The sequence below is a fragment of the Trachurus japonicus genome, chromosome 13 (genome assembly GCF_045865225.1).
Source record: "Trachurus japonicus isolate A0001 chromosome 13, Traja_1.0".
Classification (NCBI taxonomy): domain Eukaryota; kingdom Metazoa; phylum Chordata; class Actinopteri; order Carangiformes; family Carangidae; genus Trachurus; species Trachurus japonicus.
This window is the reverse complement of record NC_140919.1, coordinates 32,280,588-32,300,826: the sequence shown is the minus strand read 5'-3', so window position 1 is coordinate 32,300,826 and position 20,239 is coordinate 32,280,588. Positions and strand designations below refer to the sequence as shown.

Genomic DNA, 20,239 nt, shown 5'->3' with positions numbered 1-20,239 from the left:
TATGCCTTTTGTCTCTTGATAATTAGTGTTAATTATTCATTTCCTGTTTCCCCTATTAAAGCCTTAATTACCTGACCAACTGAAGTAAACAACTTTGTGCTTTTCTATTAGATAGATTATGAACTGCCAGATCAGAACTTTAATTTGCTCAGGCAAACAAATCCATTTTCTCTTTTCCAAAGTGCAACATAATTTTCTCGCTGTTACATTTTCTTAGTCTGCAGTTGCCGCTCGATAAATAATTAACATGTTCAGTTGCTCTACTTCTCATTGGTGTGAGAAGATGTTGACAGTAAGCCTCCTGGCAGAGGTGCTTAGCATCACAGAAATGGGAAAATTACTGTCTTGCTTTTTACATGGTGTCAGCTGCTTCGTCTCCTTCCAAGGAAGTTTTGCCCTTTTGCTTTTGTTTTTTTTATTTAATTTAACTGGCATTGCTTGCTGTGTGAGATAGGCAGAAATTGTCACAAACTAGACCTGTGTGATCTGAGGGGTAAAAAAACTTCCTGACTGCATTTATGGGGAGTACACAAAGATAATAGCTTCTGATTTGAACAAAGAAGCAGTTAAAGTTTGCATAAAGCTGTTTTCTTCAGATTATTGTGCCGAATTATCAGTGTAACGTCAAGACAGGATACTCAGTCACAATCCAGTCGAAGTCTAAAGTTTTTTTTTGCTTCAATAAAACAGCGATTAGGGACAGCTGCCTGTCAGAATGATAGCACAAAGATTTAAATGGCATTCATTCAGCAGAAGAAAACCATTAAGGGAATGAAAGGAGCAGTGTTTTCTTAACAATGGAAACATAATCATGAATAAAAGTTAAGTTTAATGTGCCGGAAAAGAAAAGACATGACAAACTGATTTCCACATTGTCCAAACTCTTCCCACATGGCAGTCATTAGATGTACAAGTCTTCAGAGAAAGATCCTAAAGTTTATTTCTCTCTTCCCTTCTGTTCTTGACCCGGACATGTCGCTGCTCGTGCCTGTGAGAGTTCAGTGAAGGGTTGTGTGGGGGGGGTTTCCATGGAACCGTTGTTGGAGCTCATCTCCTTTGCTCTCTCGTTTTCTCCAGTAACACCACTTTTTGACAGGTGTTTCCCAGACCTAGCGTGGGCAGTTTAACACTCAGTATCAGACATCTGTTGTGTTGAGTTATATTAGTTGTGTTGTATGTTTTCATCAACTGACACCAAAATTGAAGCCAGGTTGTTTGCCCCTTTTTACTTTTAGATCTCCTTAGCTGAACAACATGAACAAATTAGAAAGGAATACAAATTTCTAGGTCATGGGAGCGCTCCAGTTTTGTTCTGGAAAGTCAAGGAATTTACATCGGGCCATGGCAGCAGTCCTGGCAGTCATTTGCATACACACCATTTTGCAACACATGCTAATAAATTAGTGGACTCTAATTAAAAGTAGACACACTTAAAAATAAACCAGTTGCTGGACAAAGCAACTGCTCTGTAGGGGATTATTGACTTACTAACAAAGCTGCAGTGTTGTGAATGTGGGAACTTTTTTTTTTTGTCAGTGTAGCTTTAAAAAAAATAAAAATAAATAAAATGCATGTTTGCAATGAATCAGGAATCATACGCTCACATACAATGCAGTAGATATGGATCTAAATGATTGTGATTCACGCCTCAGTGCACAAGAGCCGTAACACACCAAACATGACTGATATTTCTCTCCACCACACACAGTTTTGAAAAAGCAAATTGTGTGACAAGTTGTGTGTAAAAGTTTATATTATTGAAAGTTAAAAGAAATCACTAATAGGTGGCCCACTGTCTGGATCTGGACATGGCAGCTGTTGAAAATGATTAGGCTTTTGATTAAATGTTTCTATTTTAGGTGACACAGTTGGCCACATGATGTTACTCAATCATTTTGACTCTCGGTACTCAGTCTATATCCAATGTCGGAAATAAGTGGGATAGCAGGATATTAGAGTGAAAGAGAGAAGGAGGTGTGAAAGCTGTTCCATTGTAAAGATTTGGTCTGATTATTTATTGTAAAATTGGTTGAGGTGGTTAAGGTTGGAAATGGAGTTAACAAATAAGTAAAACTAAAGCTACTTTTAGGACTATGCCATTTTTACAAAATCTGTTGTCGTAGAAATGTAGTGTAGCTGCTTGTGGTTACCCAGTGAAGTAGGAAGATCATTTCAATGAATCTTGAAGAGTTCTTTGGATGCCGTCGATTTATGGCTGGTGTGAACTGCACTGTATAGGCATATGCTTTGCATTTATGTCAAACCACCAGTGTTGGCTTTTTAACCACTGTTTGATCAGTAATGGTCAGCAGAGAAAATCTGGCACTGCATGATAGAGGATTCCCCATCTGACTTCAAACAGCTGGGCTCATCCCATCACGATTTAAAATCTGGTTTAATCCGCAGGGGTTCCTGCATGGGATATGGCTAACACTGATATCAGAATGCAAAGCAGCAACAGTCATTCAAGTTAAAACGACACATTTCTCTGTGATACTGCTTATTGTTTGCCCCCTCCAGTAAAGAAAAGATAATGTCTGAAAATGTTACATATCCCGCTCTGATCAATATTGTTGCATATAACCTTGCTACAAGAGGCCTATGATATGTAAAGCGGAACATGGTAGCAGCTGCAAACATCAGTCTAATTCACAGTAGTTGTCTTTGAACGCAGTATGTGGCTTGCATATGGATCACAGCTTTACCTCCCTCCTTTGAAGACGGCCTGAAGCCTGCAATGACTGGCATCAGTTTGAACTTAGGCTGACTCGGAGAAGTTGCCGAAGGGAAGAGCAGGTACTGTGAGTATCTGCCGCTACCGGGCTTTATAAACAGCCTAAACAACAAGTGTAGTACAAGTTTGCTAATGTAAGCAGAAGTTGTCTTGATCTCCAGCACCCAGAGGACTCTGAACAGTGAGGGGATAGATGCATAAGGACTACACTGAGTGAGAAATTATTCACAAAGTTCCCACTGAGAGTCCAAAGTCAACAAATATGTTAAACTTTTGCAATATTTTTAATGACACACAAGGACACTTTTTAAAGAAATCCCAGACAAAACAGGAAGGTTTCCTTGGCAAGGGTCAGCTCAGACTCCAGGTCATGTTCCTAGATGTGGGGAAAAAGCAGCCCACCATTTTAGACAAAAGCACAACCACCACAGCTGATGTGATTGAATTTGCAGATCTTTGCGAATGATGTGTGTTTTTGAAGCTTCAAGAAGTAGCATTGTCCAAACTGTTTCATGGTTCCTGCCTGTGCAGGAAACATGGTGGTGTGCTTCACAGCCCAAAGAAGCAGCATTACTTCAATTTTTAATGTATTCCACAATTACATTAAGTAGGAGATGTAGAAAACAAACACCCCTTATTTTCCATCATCCCCACCTAGATAAGTATTGTCCTTTGATGGGTATAGATCTTCATCTCTGTGTTGACTGCACTCTGTCTTAAGTGCAGTTCAGTTGTTGACATAATGACCACTCTTCAAAGAAAAGAGCTGTTGCCTTCCCTAACAACCCAATCAATTCAGCTCATCATGTCTGATTGGACAACAACATCTTCTGTTCTTTGTAGGTTGCCGTGCTCTGTGGCAAACATAATTTTGCAATGATTTGTTTCAGTTCCTAAGAGGTTGTCACTGCATGCAAAAAAGAGCTTTTCTTATTCTCCAACACACCCCTCACCTTGAGCAAATTGTTGTAAGAAAATCAAACTAAAGAGATGACGCGTGAGTGTTAATCATTGCTTCAGCTCCTCTGCAATGACCTTATTGCAGCAGAAGAGATTCTTTTTTGGGTATTACAAACCTGGATGAATGCTGCCAATGATCATCTAATGAGCTCTCTGCAACTGGACAAAAACTGTGAATAACAACAGTTCGTCAGGCACAATCATTGGCATTGATTTCCTGGAGGTAGAGCTCTGTGATAAAAACCAAAATGTCAAATCCCAGTATTAACCATTTCATATTACACTTCTCAGGCTCAAACTGTTAGCAACAACTCAGGAAACACCCATTTCTCCCTTCTCCTATCTGCGTAATTTGGGGCCATGTCTTGGCAGATTCAAGTTGCACCAGCAGTCGTTAGCTCCCTCCATCTTCACGATTCTTGGCCACGCACTGAGCCAAAGGTAAAAATTATTGAACAGAAGAAAAGGCATCATAAATGTTCTTACTTCATCTCAGACAGAATGAAGTGGGGGTCAGTGTTTGATTGACATCAGTTGGCAGGTGAAGCACTGGCTGGCAGGAGCGTAAAAATGTGCTTTGGCTTACAAGCCATGCTCAGACATTGTGCTGTCAGCAGATGAAAGGACACACAACTGAATCCAGATGAATTAGTGACCTTTAAGTTCATGTACTGCACTTCACTAGTTAATCAAACAAACTGATGTTAGCAATGCACTTTTCCCCAGTGAATGTTTGTTTGGCGTTCAACAAGCAAAGACAAGACTAGCGCCGTTTGTGCATCTCATTTGTAACCATACTGTCGAGTCACAGAAAATATAACTAACTGATGTCATGACCTGGCTCAGATTGCCATGGCTAAAATGAGACTGGATGCAAAATACTGGCTTTAAAGGCAGCTTTAATTTTAACATATTTTTAATAAACCAACAAGTAAGTGTGAGATGTGTTAATCAGTTCCATCAGTGGTATTAGTGTGGAGTTGTGAGGAAGTGTGGAGTCATGCGGCTGTCTGTATGTGTGCTGAAGTGCATTCTGGCACTGGAGGTTGGGAGAAGAGATGTTGCAAGGGCCGAGAGTGGAACATCAGCTGGTGCAGATCGCCGGACTCAGGTGATCCACATCAGGAACAGCACCCAGCTGATGTCTCCCCTGCCATGTCCAAAGAAAAAGAAAACCACCTAGGAAAAGAAAAAGACTAAACAGCAGGGGCTGTCAAACTGACTATTTTTGAAAAAAAAACAAAAAAAAAACATAAGGACGAACAAGACAAGGTCAAATCCTATTATGTTGTATTTGCATTATGCCTGGTGTCAGCCAGCTTTTGCTTCTCAGTATATTTTTCTATGTGCCAATAAAGCTGATCCTCATTTTTTCTCTTCCTATTAGAGAAATAAACAGGTTGAAATAGTGACTCAAGTGTGACTGATTGTTAATGAGCAGTCACTTCCAAGCCATTTCCGAGATGCTGCTTTGCACTGCTAGAATCCTGATATTTCTAACCCCACCAGCTTCATCTGACCAAATCACAAAACACAGAAGTTAACTCAACTTCAAAGCTCATCCACATCAGTTCCTGTGCAGTCAGTGTGCTTGCAGAGGGAAGGCCCAACTGGTTCCAACAGAAAGTAGCTAAGATATGTACAAAAAGGTTTGTTATATTTGATGATTATACGTATATAGGCTATATATATTTTAAAAAAAAAATTAAAACACAATTTATTTGTGCAAAAGTTTGGCAGATGGCAGTATTCTCTAGGTTGTGTGGCTGCCGATGGTAAAGGAAACATTGCAGAGATGGAGCAGAGAATAGATTCCACTGAGTGTCATATTTCAGGATGCTAATCCACCATGAACTTGTTCAAGAAACACAAGAGGAAGCTTTTGGAGTGGCCTGTGCCATCCTCTCCGACTGGAACATCATTGAAATTCTGTTGGTAGATCTTAAACATGCTGAGTGTGCAGCCTAAAATATCTCAGAAGTTGAGGTGTCTACAAAAGGCCTGTGTAAGCTGTGATATCAGCCAAAATCATTGTTTGAAGATGATCATTTTTATTGACAGCTTGCTGGAGGGTTGGTATTAACTTCAAAAATCTACTAAAGTTAGACAGGAACCATCAATCCTGAGATATTATCCAGCGAGCCAGGGTGCAGCCTTCAGTACTGTTATCTTGTGTGACCAATCTCCTTTTTTTAAAAGTCTTTTGTGGCTAAAATCTGGACAAAAACATCTATCAGCCATCTTTTTCAGAGGACAGGGAGCATACTGTGACCCTAAATAACTTCCACAGCAGGGCTTGACAGCAACGTTTGCCCCGTTGCTCCAGGCAACCAGATTTGGACCACTGTCAACAATTTTTTGCGGTCTGGTCGCCTCTGTTGGCAACAGTTTTTCCTGTGCTTAGAAAAACAAAGCTGAATCCCCCTGTGAACAGTCTAAGTGGGAATGACCCTGTTGAACTGTTTTACTGTGTGAGAAAGTGTAAAAAAGATCAGCTTTATCGAATAACACACCACAGTGGTTAATACTGGCTGAGGAAGAAGGGAGGTGGAAATTTCCATCAAATCTTAAGAGGCAATAAATTATTTTTTTTATTTGTTTTAAGAAATGAAAACTATAGACCACAAACTCTGCAACACATACTTTCATTTGTGAAAGTTTGCTCGTCCAGCTAAACAAACATTTACAGTAGAGTCACAGGGATCACAAACAAGAAAGGGCAGCAAACTTATATTAGAGGAGGAGGAAAGCAATAAAGCAGGTGCACCTAACTGAAGCTGCACTCGCCAATATGAGCTCAGAAAATCACAATCTTGGCAAATGCTTAACATTTCTGCTACATTGTGGACAACAAAGAACCTTTTTCAGACTCGCTGTCTCTGGATAAAAATGAATTTATCCGGCTAATTACATTAGATTGCAAATGTGAAATGTAAATGCAGTGACATTAGTCTTTTATTCTCACCTTTATTCTTTATTATTAATGAAGCTGAGTCTCTTGCTCTTAATCAAATCCATTTTCTGTGTGTGTGCCGTGCCTGCATGCTTGTGTGAGAGAGAGACACAAAGGGAGTTGGAAAGAGCAAACTGACATGAAAAGTTTGTAATTTGAAATAATGTAGACAGGTTATTGTGTTTTTCCTCATTTTTACTGAGGACGGGAGGATGCTTGTTACTATGGATACCAACCAGTGCTATTGCCACTGTGTTTTATGCTAGTTAATTATATGTTAAAGTCACCTTGACTGGATGCATATAATTACCCTTTGTCATTTGTCTTGGTTAGCTGCATAGTACAAAGGACAGCACGTCGATTAGCATTAGCTAACATTAGTCAGATTTATGGGACACATTTTCTGCTTCACACTGTCAGGAAGTGAGGCCCATAGAGACACATCACCTCCTCTCTGTTGACATTCAGTTCTTTGGTCAAGCATTTTTTGGGAACAAGAAGTTTGATTAGAAAGATCTTTTAATTCAGATTTAATAACAAAGTAAGTCGATATTGTATATTTTTCTTTGTCTGCACAAATCCTGTGAAAAGACCAAAACCAACAATGTGTTACACCATTGCAATACTTTCTGAGCTCTCAGCCCTAAGACCACTGGCTCCCACTGAACACATCAGTATTGTTTGCTGAATGGATAAGTCAGTGTTGGTTTTGGCCTTTTCTTGAGCTGAAACGATTATTTGATTGATTATTTGACTGTTGGAGAAAAACGTATTCAGATTCAGTAATTCCTCAAGCAAAAAATAGTCAATAAACCCCCCCTCCCATTATTTGGTTCCAGCTTCTTGCATGTGAGAGTTTTTAGACTTGTGGTTGATCAGTAGGCCTACCAGACATTTGATGACGCTTGAGTCTTTTAAGAAGTTAAGATATAGGCTATATGATATATGTTTTCATTTAAGTGATATTTTACAAACATAACAATTTATCTAATGATAATAGTCAATAATGCTGACTATATCACACACTGAAAAACACCAGGCTTGCCCTTTACATTAAAACCAAAAGATAATCCCTGGTCACCAAGTTGTCATCCACTTGTGATATGACTCATTGTGCATGTGTTTAGCATCAGTAAGAGCAAGTTGTCAGTTTTTAGACTCTGTTCCTTTGCTAATCTGTAATCAGCAGTTTTAATCATAATCTTTACTCGACATCAACAAAATGGGAAAAAAATACCCTGATAAGAAAAACCGATGTTCACAGGGAGCAGACATTTCAAGTCATTAAGTCGTTATGTCATTAAGCGTTCAACCCTTCAGGTTACAAAAGGTGCTCAGTCATTCTTGACAGCCAGCTTCTGTAAACATCACACATTTTCCTCCAACATGTCAAAATTTTGAGAATCCTGCAACCTTGAATCATTCTTGCCGTCAGTGAACTTAAAGCTAATGTGACCTGACGGGTCACTCACATCAGCGGAGCGTCTCTACCTCCGGGACTGGTAGATGTAGCAGGGGGCCGTGTCTGTGTGTGGAGAGCTTCCAAATCAAAGGAAGGGATCAAAGAGTTGTCTTTGCAGGTGTCCTTGACTACACAACAGTCACATTAAGTAGGTGGAGGATCATTCCCGAGGAGTTTACACATGTACGTATCAGCCAAGAAAGCCTTTACCGCAGTGCTGCTGCTGTTCTTAGGTTAAGCTACACGAGGCACAATTTTTCTGTCTGTCTGCATCACTGCTGTGCTGCTGCAGATCAAAAGTGCTCAAGGGATGGTGAATCTAACCCTTTCAGATGGACAGTGTAGACTCATAGCAATTCCTTTTTAACACCTATGGGTGTCTGATTCCTGCTGCAAATGGCTGACAGCCTGCTGTCAGGTGGGATAAAGGAGAGCGTTACCTGTGCACGGAGCCATAGAGGGCCAGAAAGAGCCGAGCTCTGTGAGCTGAGAATAATTCGTCTCACAGTAATGGTAAAAATGATGTTAGACCTGATCTGAGCTCAGCCTGCCGCAGAATATTAGATCATTTACCAGAGAAAGATTTGTAGCTTACCTGTCACTCAACTGCTGGGATTTTATGAAGTGCAACTGAGGAGCAGGAATTACAATGAGGCATTTTGTTAAAAGCCCTGTGAGTAAGTTTCTGGTCTTATGGTTTCACCATGGTTTCACCATGTTCACATTTGGACCAAAAATTGGAACATTAATTTTAAAAAGAAAAAAAGCATAATATATAATGAAGTGACTTTGGGTCATAAAGCTGTCCTTATCATTTATTGGTCTGTAAACACAAAGAACAATGATAGAAATAAGTCCAGAACTTAATTGTTTTTACTTGAAGTCTGATATCGACAGTAAACCAATTGATTCTGCATTTCTGGATCCATTAATTCTTTATGGCTATTGTTTTGGGTGTAATAACATTGAATAGAAATAATTTCAAGATGTTTAATTCTGCTTCACATCGGAAGATAATATGAAATCTTTCAAATACACTGGAAAGTCATCTTGAAAAACATAGGGAAGCACTGAAAGGACAACAAAAACTCCCTACAGAGCTGTTACTGGGTGGGAATCACCAGAGATCTTGCAATATAATATTTTCACAATACTGAAGTCACAAAGTGAAATCATTGTGATTTTAAACATTTTGCGAATCTTCATACGTCATACTTGCAATCCATTACCTTTTTGCACCTCCTACTACCATTGCCTTGGTGAGCGCTAGGAAAAGGCTACATTTAGCGTTGTGCTGCTACAGGTACTGGTGAGAGAAGTCCAGGTTGAGTGCTTCCATGAGTTTGAAGGATAAACATATGACAAAACACGGCAGAGAGGTTTGTAATACTGTACAACAGGATTTTACAGCTCACCAGGTGCACAGCAATCACGTGCAGTACAAAGTGGTGTGCGCTTGCACGTAATTGATTGGTCAAATCAATGTCTTGCTGTGTGATGTTTTGCAGAAGCTTAAACCAGGTGCACATTTTTCTTTTTGCCAGATGACCGTGTGGTTTCTGCCTGAGTCAGTTCTGCAGGAAGCTGTCCTTTGTCAAAATAATGGTCTGATTGAATTAGATCAGAGCAATATTTTTCCTTCATTAAAACAGCTCATTTAAAAAATAAATTGTCAGATACACTGAACATTACAGTTTGACATACAACATTGTCAAGAGTCTCTACAGTTCAGCTAGAGTTAGAGATTTCTCATTAGGTCTCAATGAAATCTGTCATAACATATTACATTCTTTCCTGTGCCATATAAAATCATGTTGTAGACACACATGACGTATACAGACACAGTTGCGCACACACCATCAATGTAATTGGTAACGTCTCACCAATCGGTTTATTCATCACGCTGGGGGTCTTGATTTATTTTCTCTGGCAGTGACAGTGCAGTGATTTACCGTTTCTGTCTGTCTCTGCCAGAGAGTTGTGTTGTGCTGGAGGAGACAGAGTGAGAAACTTTGCACCTGCCACTCTTCATAGCAGCTATCATATTCACCCAGACAAACTCCTACGCTCCTTAATGTGTATCTAGAATGACTAGCCTCATGCTTTGGAGAAGTTTTCTCTCTACCTTAACCTGTTTTTACACAATATACATTTTCAAGTTTGAAAGATTTTATATTAGTAATTATGTGATAATGAGGCAGATTCTCATGGCTTATGAGATGCATTTTTTTTTCCTTGAGGTGCCTTCTCTCTTCAGCTAAGGAAATGATTTCAGAGGAGTAGTGTGTGATAAGATGAGACAGAAACCTTGTGGGCATGACTAATGCTACTGAGTCCAATTAAGCTGATGTCTTGTACTCACTGAATTAAATCACCCTGATATGATCTTGTCTGCCTGTGCATACATTTGCCTCTAACTCTGATCACCTGGAAAAATAAGAGAAGACATGCGCCTGAACCATCTCGGTGTGTATCTTTATAGTTGGTGACCTTTCTACTGTCATTTCTATATTTGGAAAATTTGCTTGCTTGATGCTTGAAAAACCTCAGTTCTTGATTTGATGAATATAATAGGATGGAGAGGCAGTGCCCCACAAAAAATGAAGGGATGTGTGGTCACGACAGTTGCAAGAAGCAGTTCACAGCCAGGGAATTGGCTAAATGAATAGGTTGCTGTCTATTATGAAAATTGGTAGTCTTCCGAATGCTGATATTGTGGGTTACATATAGGCTGGTTCACACAACTGCCACCAAACTACTGTGATTCCCTGTAACTACTGCACCACACCCGCTGAGAGTGAATTTATGACTTAGTTAAGCCCTCTGAAGGCTGCAACAGCTTGCCAGTGAAATGATTGTTAGTCTAGAGGAAGTCATAAATCAAAACAGGCCTCGGTTTGTCATTATCTATTAATACTCTGCCGCTCTCGCTCTAGAGCTGGAAACAGCCAGAACTTGCACGCTCTTGCCTTCTCCCAAGACTGAAAGATTTCCTCTGAAAGATGGAGGTAAAAGACAGCTCTTCAAAGTTTGCTCTGCTTGTGATTGATTTACTCATCCCTCCATGGTCTGCCGAGTGTGCTTGACAGCTCTGGAGGTGTAACAGTGTTCAAAGCCTTAATTGAGCTGAATGCTTACAGCTTAAATGCTGCGGGCACAAAATCCACACAATTAGGAAGGACTAATGACGTGGAGTATCGCCCATTATTTCTCCAAATAACCCTTAGGGGTTTCCATATTTAGTATCATTAAGTCTTAATTAGTGATTAGGAAGAGGAAATAGAGTATTTAGCTGAAACGGAGCATCTTCACATGAGCCGTTTTCTACATCTTTTGTAATAACAAAAAAAAACGGATGTATGTAGGTCATTCTTTGAAGACGTCTGAATAACTTTTTTGATGCTCTAATTATTAAACAGTATCTCTGTCTTTTCAGAGCCAAGATGATATGCATGTCATCCACAACAATCAACTGGGTAAGTCTTCTTCTTTTTTTCTTTTTTTAAAAAAATCCAATCTGAATGACACTAAGAAGCAAGAGTTATCATAGGTTAGAACCGGATTCCATTACAAAATGCAAATTACTGTGTCAGTAGTTTGTATATGTGGGCCAGAGAGCTGGAATGATTCGTCAATTAATCCATTAATTCATCAACTGGAAGAGAATTGTCTCACTCAATTATCGTTTTAGAGAACTTACAAGCAAGAATGCAAAAATATTTCCAGTTTTTACCGTCTTTGCTTCTCTTCTCTTTTTTTGGTCTACAGTAATGTGATAATAAACTAAATATATTATATCAGTATTAGATAGTACATGACATTTGATGACATCAAATTTTGTTTTGTTTTTTGAATAGGTTTTTTGCTTGAGTTATTGGTGTATATGAAAGAAACACAGGGAATAGTGGAGTAACAGATTACCATTTAAGGGAAACCTTAGAGTAAATTACACTTTACTAATTGCCCCTCACATATGAATTAATTACTTACACTTCATGTCCTCTGACAAAATATATTCCATACAAGGAGCTAAATGGCAGCATACTTCATTGATACCCTGTATATATTAACTCTTTTTTGGCCATCCTGGTTTCTTTTTGTTGATCATTTCGTCTGTGTTAAAGCAAATGGAATGAAACTCCACAAGGGTCTGGACATTTGTCTGAATTTCAATTTTCCATCATCAGTACTTCAAATATATCAGTAATATTATGTTAAAACAAAATCATCCCCTTTATCTCTATCATGACCATTTTTGGCCAATTGAAACCCATTAAAACCACATGTTTTCATTCATTGTTATTTCCAGTATAGAAGTATACAAATCAGGTAATATGAGTGTCATTCTAAACTAGAGACTTGAAATTAATGGTTTTTGATGTTTTGTCAGATTATGTAACCCTTTTTTGGCCAGGGGAACAATTTAATGTAATATTTTTTATTTTCCCACTAGGGGTTACTAGTGGCATATGCCCTACAAAGGAGAAAATGAATGACATGTGTGTGATCCTGAGGATGTCTAATGATGATAGTTGTTGTTGCCTAAAACAAAAAAAAGTTTTTTTAGATATCAAAGCACACATAAGAATTGTTGCATTTCAGTTGCAGTGAATTGCGTCTCCCAATAATTCCTTGTTATTTCCAGTATAGAATCATACAAAAGAGTGGGTGTCATTCATTCTAAGCTAGAGACTTGAAATTTAACAATTTCATGTTATATTCTATTTTGCCACTAGGGGTAAAAAAGGGCTTATGTGCTACAAAAGAGCCAATAAATGACACAATTCTGACATATGAGTGATTTTCAAGATGTCTGATGATGATAGTTGTTGCTGCCTTTAAAAAAAAAAGTGTGTGTGTGCTGTGTGTATGTGTGTGTGCTTTTTTTAGAAATCAAAGCACAAATAAGTGACCTTACAGTTCAGTTGCAGTGAATTGAGTCTCCCCAATAATCCCTTGTTATTTCCAGTATAAAATTATACAAAATAGGTAAAATGGGTGTCATTCTAAACTAGAGACTTGAAATGTATGGTTTTTAATGTTTTTTGTCAGATTATGCCAGTAGCCCATTTCCGGCCATGGGGGAAATTTCAAGTAATATTCTAGTTTCCTCACTAGGGATCATAGGTGGCATATGCGCTACAAAGGAGCAAATGAATGACACAATTTTGACATATGTCTCAGGAAGATGATATGTGATATTGCCTTAAAAAAAATGTGTGTTTCTTTAGAGCATTTTTTCAATGTAAGGGCTAAGTGTGATTTTTGATGTAATTTGCTTACCTACAAGAAAACTAAAAATGCATAACAATCTATGTTATTGTGATTCTGTTATATATCCAAGACTCATACCACAAATACAAGAAAGCCCATTGGCACTAAGAATACAGACTACAGTGTGTTTATTTGTTTGCATCATGTAAGAAAACTGGCATTTGAAGGGTTAAGAAAAAAAAAAAAAAGGTTATTTCATACGTCATACGTATGACAACAACTTAAGTTAATTAAAAACTTACGCAATTCAAATTCTAAAAAATTACAGCCTTTTCCGTAGGTGGCCATTTTCTGGCCACGAACAGACTAAACAGGATTTTTTTTTACATAATTTGCCTCTCTGCCCAAAAATAAAATTGTGTCGAAAACAATGTTGTGGTCAATCATTTACATACCCCAGACTGTACGACTCCAAATATAAGAAAACCCAGTGGCACTGAGAATATATAAAGTTCTCATTTTCTGGTTGTTTACAAACAAGGGCATTGTGCAAACAAACTGTCAATTAAGGGGTTAAGAAAATAAAAAAAAGTAATGATTGTTTTATATGAATGGCAAGAACAGAAGCTAATCAAAAACATTAGCTATGCAGTGAAAGTTTGAAAAAAAATCAAAATTCCCAAAAATTACAGCCTTTTCCGTAGGTGGCCATTTTTGCCTACGAACAGACTTAAAGGTATAATATGTAGGAATTACCCCCATCTAGCGGTGCGGTTGCATATCGGAACGTATTCTTGATGTTGCATTCACGTGAAATCGGGCAGAAGTCAGACAGACAACAGATGCTGCATGTAACAGGATAAACAAGCATCTGTGTAAACAAGTGGTCCGCCAGCACGAGGCAAAACAATACAGGCGTGACGATATGTTGTCATGGTGATGTCGTATTGTTTACCTGACCCACGTTTTACCGTCTTTCTCTCCTCGAGTAAAATGGCATCCGGTTGGTTTGCCGACGGCGTCATTCAGGTGCCTGACTGCACCTGAATGCAACACCAGTGCCTCCGTCCTTCCTCACACTACACAGTGGTGACAGTTTTAACAGGCGCTACCTGGAAAACATTCTCCCCGAGCCGACTGCTCCGGTGAGTTTCCGTGGTTACCTACGGTCACGCTGCCACTGAATGTAAAAAATGGCGATGCAACATGGCAGCCTCGGTTCGGTGTGTCACCCACTTATGTATTTGTAACGACTTGTAACAATAACTCATTCTAAGGTACGAGAAAACTTTCATTTGTATGCGGGTGTGTTACGACTTAAGTGAAATACATATTTATGAAAGCAATATTTGATTTTTCCTAATAAAAAGCCAAATAAGTTACATACTGAGGCTTTTACTGTTATAAAAAGGAACAGGCCCTAAATGTTAAAAATTGTATAAATGCCATTTTCTGGCTGTAATTCAAGATGTTCCCAAATACTCTCATGTTATATTGTATATGTATTCATGTTTATATTCATTTTTTATCACTTATATTGTTGCTGTCTTTGATTGAACCTGTGCTGCTGTAGCACCGGCCATTTTTGGGCTTTGTTCTTGTGTTTGAAATGTGGCTCTGTCTACATCAGTGGAACTAATTCGTAATGTTGGATGGCATTCGAAGGGAGGAACTCTTACTGAGTATATTTTCAGTTTTGAAAGAGCTGTATGCTCAAAGGATTGAAATACATTATCACTTGATGAGATCATGAATATTAAGTATCGAAATGAAATGTTGGGCAGTGTGAAACCTGAATAGTAAATGCTATGAAATGGAAATGGTGAAAGAGCTTTTGTCTGAGGGCTACTTTGAAAAAATAATCTTCAGAGTTCCTCAGACTTTTTTTTTTTTCTTTTTTTTTACAAATATAGTCCCATCTCTTTATCGATTTGACAGCAACCAGGAATTTCATAAGTAGAGCAAATAAAAGGATCTCATGCATGCCTTTCATGCTTCAGGGGGCTCATACAATCACCATCTGAGTGTGATTTTCGGGAGCCTGCAGAGGAGTTTGGAGCCAGTTTTCTGGACCTCTGCCTGTTGTTCATTCAACTGGGTCACTACAGACGCAAAAGCACACAAAAGCAACTTCATAATGCTCTCATTTGGCACGTCAGCACAGAGAGGAAATACAAACAGACAGCTATCTGAAAAATGGAGCTGCACTATCTGGCACCGCTATAGTAATTCCCTTTGTCACACCAGAAAAGCTACGCTCGCCTGCAGAGAATATTGTTTATGGGCAGGAATTCAAAACATGAATAAAGGAAAGTCGGGATTTCAGATGTTTTAACAATACAACAAACATCAAAAGGTATCACTGCTTTCTTATTCTGAAGGAGCTGGTGGCCTTTGAGGAGGTATTAAAAAAATTATGTGGGGTAATAAAACAGTGTTTCTTTGGAGAGGGCCAACTCTGATTAAAATTATGTCTTGATAGTCTGCACAATAGGAATTGTGTATAAATATTATGTCAAGACTGTGTTGTGTCTACATTATTAAATATATCTAGAGCAAACAAAGAGCATGTGTGATTCCTCTGGCCATATTGTGCTGCATCAACATGGCTACAGCTCAACAACACAGATTGCTGAAACCCTGGAGAACATCACCTATAGTGCCTGAGGATGCTGAACGTTGTTGTGCCACTGTTACAATGAGAGGAAGATTTAGACTGAAAATGTTCATGCATGTGTACATTCTGCATCAGTGCTCACGGTCCCTGACTCCCCGTTGAATGTAGCTGAATGAACTTCTACAACACAATTATTAAATGGAATCAGAAAAACAACTTTCATTTATCAAAAAGTGTGCTTTGGCTTTTATTGTAGCTTCATAATGCCAGCATAAATGTCAGCAGACAGGAGTTCATTTCTTCTATTGGCTAACAACTCTGGTTTATAAATGTAGAAATATTACATTAACATGGCATCTCTCTTTTTCTTCTCTAAATCATAACACCCTAAGATCCAATAAACATGACAATTTCATAAATATTGAAGGCCTTTTTCAAGCCCAATAAATGTATCACTTTCTTTAATTTTCAGGCCCGAGTCTGAAAATAAAATGGATAAAATAATGTTTTATGTGCACAGTATCGCAGTAGATGAGTCACAGTTATGAGTAATGATGCATTTAATGAACTTTTTCAGTTAAAGCAACTTTTAAATTGAAGGTATAGATCATGTCCAGTTTTGCTCTGGGTATAGGGAACACATACGGACATGTGTGGTATATAGATGCTGCATTCAGAAAAGGAGAACTGTTAATGAAGTAAAGTCTATAAGTCTGAGTCAGACATTTAATGTCTTGTGTGCCAAGCACAGCTTTTTAAGTAAGTAGATCCAGGCCATTAATGTTCTTATCTTTTATGTAATGAATAAATGAGGTGGTTTTGACTAAAATCCAGTTGGCTTTTAACCCAGATCACTGTAATGTATTACTTACCTCACGATTAGGCCAATTTTTTATTCAGTATACCTTTAAATTTACACAGTTAATGCATTTCATACTTGGCCAGTGGAGATATGCATGTTAAATTTTTCAGTTTTTTTTCTGTCAATGTTTCTAATTGAAATCCTGCCTGATGGATTTCATACTGAGGAAATCATATCATTCACTTCATTTGAAGTCATACAATTCTATTTTCAAACTGTGGTCAATGTTTAAAATCACATTCAATTGGTTGACCACTGAATTAACAGTGTCAAGACTGTGAGCAGAGGAAAATATTAGACAGACTTGTGCTCAGGTCAACAAGTGATTTTTGCTTAGGAAGGTGTGTGCCTTGACCTGCAGTACCTGAGGAGCAGCCGTTATGAGCTGGCTGAATTCTAGAAATCAGACCTGGGCATTTTATGGCCTGCCTGCAGACACGACCTGTGGGATTGATCTGTCTGGCCCCCGAGAGCCAAGACAAACTAGAATAAAACAACAATTTTTAATTGAATGAAATTATCTAAATCTGCTTTTACTATGAAAATGCCTGAGTAGCACATGTGCTTCCTCCTTTCATGTGGTTTACATGAGTAATGGGCTTTAGACAGCTCCACTACTTCCTGAACTTAATGATGCTCCTTTATTTCCTGTCTTACATTATTGAACAAACTGATTAATCCAGGTGTGTCTGAGTAGTCACAATGGTCAGACACACCTGGATCAATCAGTTTGTCCAATAATGTAACAAAGGAACAGCACTAAGTTCAGGAAGTAGTGGAGCTGTGCATAGAGCCCATTGAGGTCAGAGTTGCTGCCTGAGCCTCAGATGGCTGAGCAGATTGTGTGAGTGGGTGTTTTCATTGTCGCCTATTACAAATGAGCAATCAGTGTTTGTGAATTGCAACATGTAACTGTTGTAGAAATACTTCTTGTATGACGTTCACAGAGGCTAACGTTAGTTAGGCTAACATAACCACAGGTAATTACAGTTCAGTCTAAAGCTGTTTTTTGTTGTTGACTAGCATTTGATTATCATGTTGTTTGTCATCTTTGTTAGTGTGCATCATCAGTGGCAAGTATTAGTGGTTGTGCCAATATAACTCTGGCTGTCTTTGATTTGAGTTTGTGAGACTGTCACAGGTTCACTGCTGCTCCGAGGTGGAAGTGTGCAGGCATGGCGTTGACTGCGTATTTCATTGTGTTATAACAAAACACAATATGAATGTGTTGGCAAATTTAAAAATGTAGTTTTCCTCAGAGTAAATCCTGTAATTAAACTCTTAGCTGCATTGCATTATAGTTAAGCAATGGAAAGATATTTATTTGTGCTTAAGCCATAATTACAGTCAATAGCTGTGTTTTTTTTTACTGTGATTGTTAAAATTTGTTGCAAAAATGCAAATTTAAGAAGGAAAGCCTTGCTCTGTGACATTAAGGGAATGATTTAAATCCACATGTGTATTGTTGATGTTTGGTTCTTTATCCGTGGGAGGAAGAAAAATGTTCCAGCAAATAGCCCATGTAAGGTACCTTGCCACAAGCATTTTATTAAAGGTGGATTTTTCTTTTTGATGTATGTGTTTGATAGTTGAGGGTATAGGGCAGCTCTGTAGCACAAACAGAGAATGGTACTGCTTGATAGTAGAGATGTTGTGCCAGGATTTAAATCAGATTATCACTTTAACAAAAATTAAATCAAGGAAAGCAGTGCCACTGTCCCCTCCACCAACACCTCCGCAGGTGTATTATATTCGTGCACTGGCTTGGTGTCGGTTTTCCTCAGGTCATGGTGATGTGCATTGTATTTTCAGGAAGCCACAGTGTTCACAAGCTGTTGACTGAAGCCTTCTTACATACTGCCTTATATTCCCTATGTATTTTACTTGTCCTTATTTCCCTTCTTTTGTCCCCCGATGTGTCCTTACAGTGCTTGGCTTCCTGCCTGTCACAAAACTGAATTGACTACTCTTTTCTTTGTTCAATATTCTTAACACGACTGATGACTTTATTTTGCAAATTAAAAATAACACCACACATCCATCCACCAAAATGTCACAAACAGTGCTTGGATATGTGTGTTGTTATGGTAAGAATTCATGCATATTAAAACAAAATCTACTTTTCAGAATCAGGGATAAACAAGCAGATTTTCAAGCGGTGTCTCATCCGAATTCTTAATACTATAATAGGTAATGAATGTGTCTCATAAGCAAAACCTGGAATCTGTTAAGCATTAATTGCCTCAGCTTCCTGAATCATTGATGCAAAGTGAGGTTTAAGGGTTGAGTTCAGCGCTCATTAGTCTTCAGCAGAGTTGTCCATGGAGTCACAAACTCCTGAGAACCTGTAATGAGTGCGATTATCACAGGTTGGAGACCTTTTCTTTCCTACCTGTTCATGTTGCATCTGCCGTGCGATTGTTTTGTATGTGTGTCTTGTTTTACTACTTGGAGAGATTTGTAATGAGCTGATTTTTACAGGAGAATGACTTTTCCCTCTGGTGGCTTTTGTCTCGTGTACTTATCTATCTTTCACACACACACACACACACACACAGTCACAGACACACTCAAAGTTCCTATTTTGTTTTTGCAATCTTAGTGCATTTCCCAATCTCTCTATTGGTTTGCTTCCTCGTGTCGCTCCCTTACTGTCTGCTGTTTCCTTCTCTCCATTTTACTGAGATATTTATGACACTGACCTTTCCACTAGTAAGCTGAAAGTTAAATACACCATGCTCCCTATTGATCTTGTGCAAGGCAATTATAAGTCTGTATTAATATGAGAAGAAGGCTGATAGAAAATCGTTGCACTTGCTGCATGACACATAGGCCTATGCCACGCTAGATGATTGCCCATAGGGAAAGTAAATTATTTTTATGTGGCTAAATCAAACTCTCAATAGTCTCAAAAGTTGGCTATATTGAATTTGAGCCTCCAGATTGAATATCACCGTATGCCTGTGGATTGGCTATTAAATCCTGGTGCTATCTGGTGTGACGGTCATGGTTAGTTTGGTCAGGAAACTGCAACCTCATTCTCCTCGGTGCACTTTGTCTCTCACATGCACCATTCTGGACGTGAGGAAAGGAGAGATGGAAGGGGGGGGGTTAGGAGAAGGCAGATCAGATTCTGAGCCATCTTGTCTTGGGGAGTCCAATGATGTGAGTCACTGGAGTGTAGCAGGTTTTACACCAGCGCAATCAGCCACTGGATGGGAAGACAGACCTGCCGACTATGGAAATGAGCTACTGACATCCTCTGTCATCTCCGAATATGGTCTGGCAATGAAGAGCTCTGGATTTGTCATGACAGTTTCATTGTTCTCACAACAGCCTAATGGCCCCACTCACAGAATCCTATCCCTCTAGGTTTTTGCAGACGTTTGTCATTGAAATTGCACTATTGATCCTCTCTCCATCCTTTTGCTCCTCTT

General features: G+C 38.8%; 1 protein-coding gene across 1 annotated transcript in view; it reads left to right on the top strand.

The window, feature by feature from the left end:
• The window catches only part of b3glcta (beta 3-glucosyltransferase a), a 64,735-nt gene that overhangs the window by 8,558 nt on the left and 35,938 nt on the right, over positions 1-20,239 (top strand). The window contains exon 3 of the mRNA XM_085796021.1: positions 11,546-11,585. Coding sequence (XP_085652147.1) covers positions 11,546-11,585 — 40 coding nt within the window. The remainder of the gene's footprint in view (positions 1-11,545; positions 11,586-20,239) is intronic.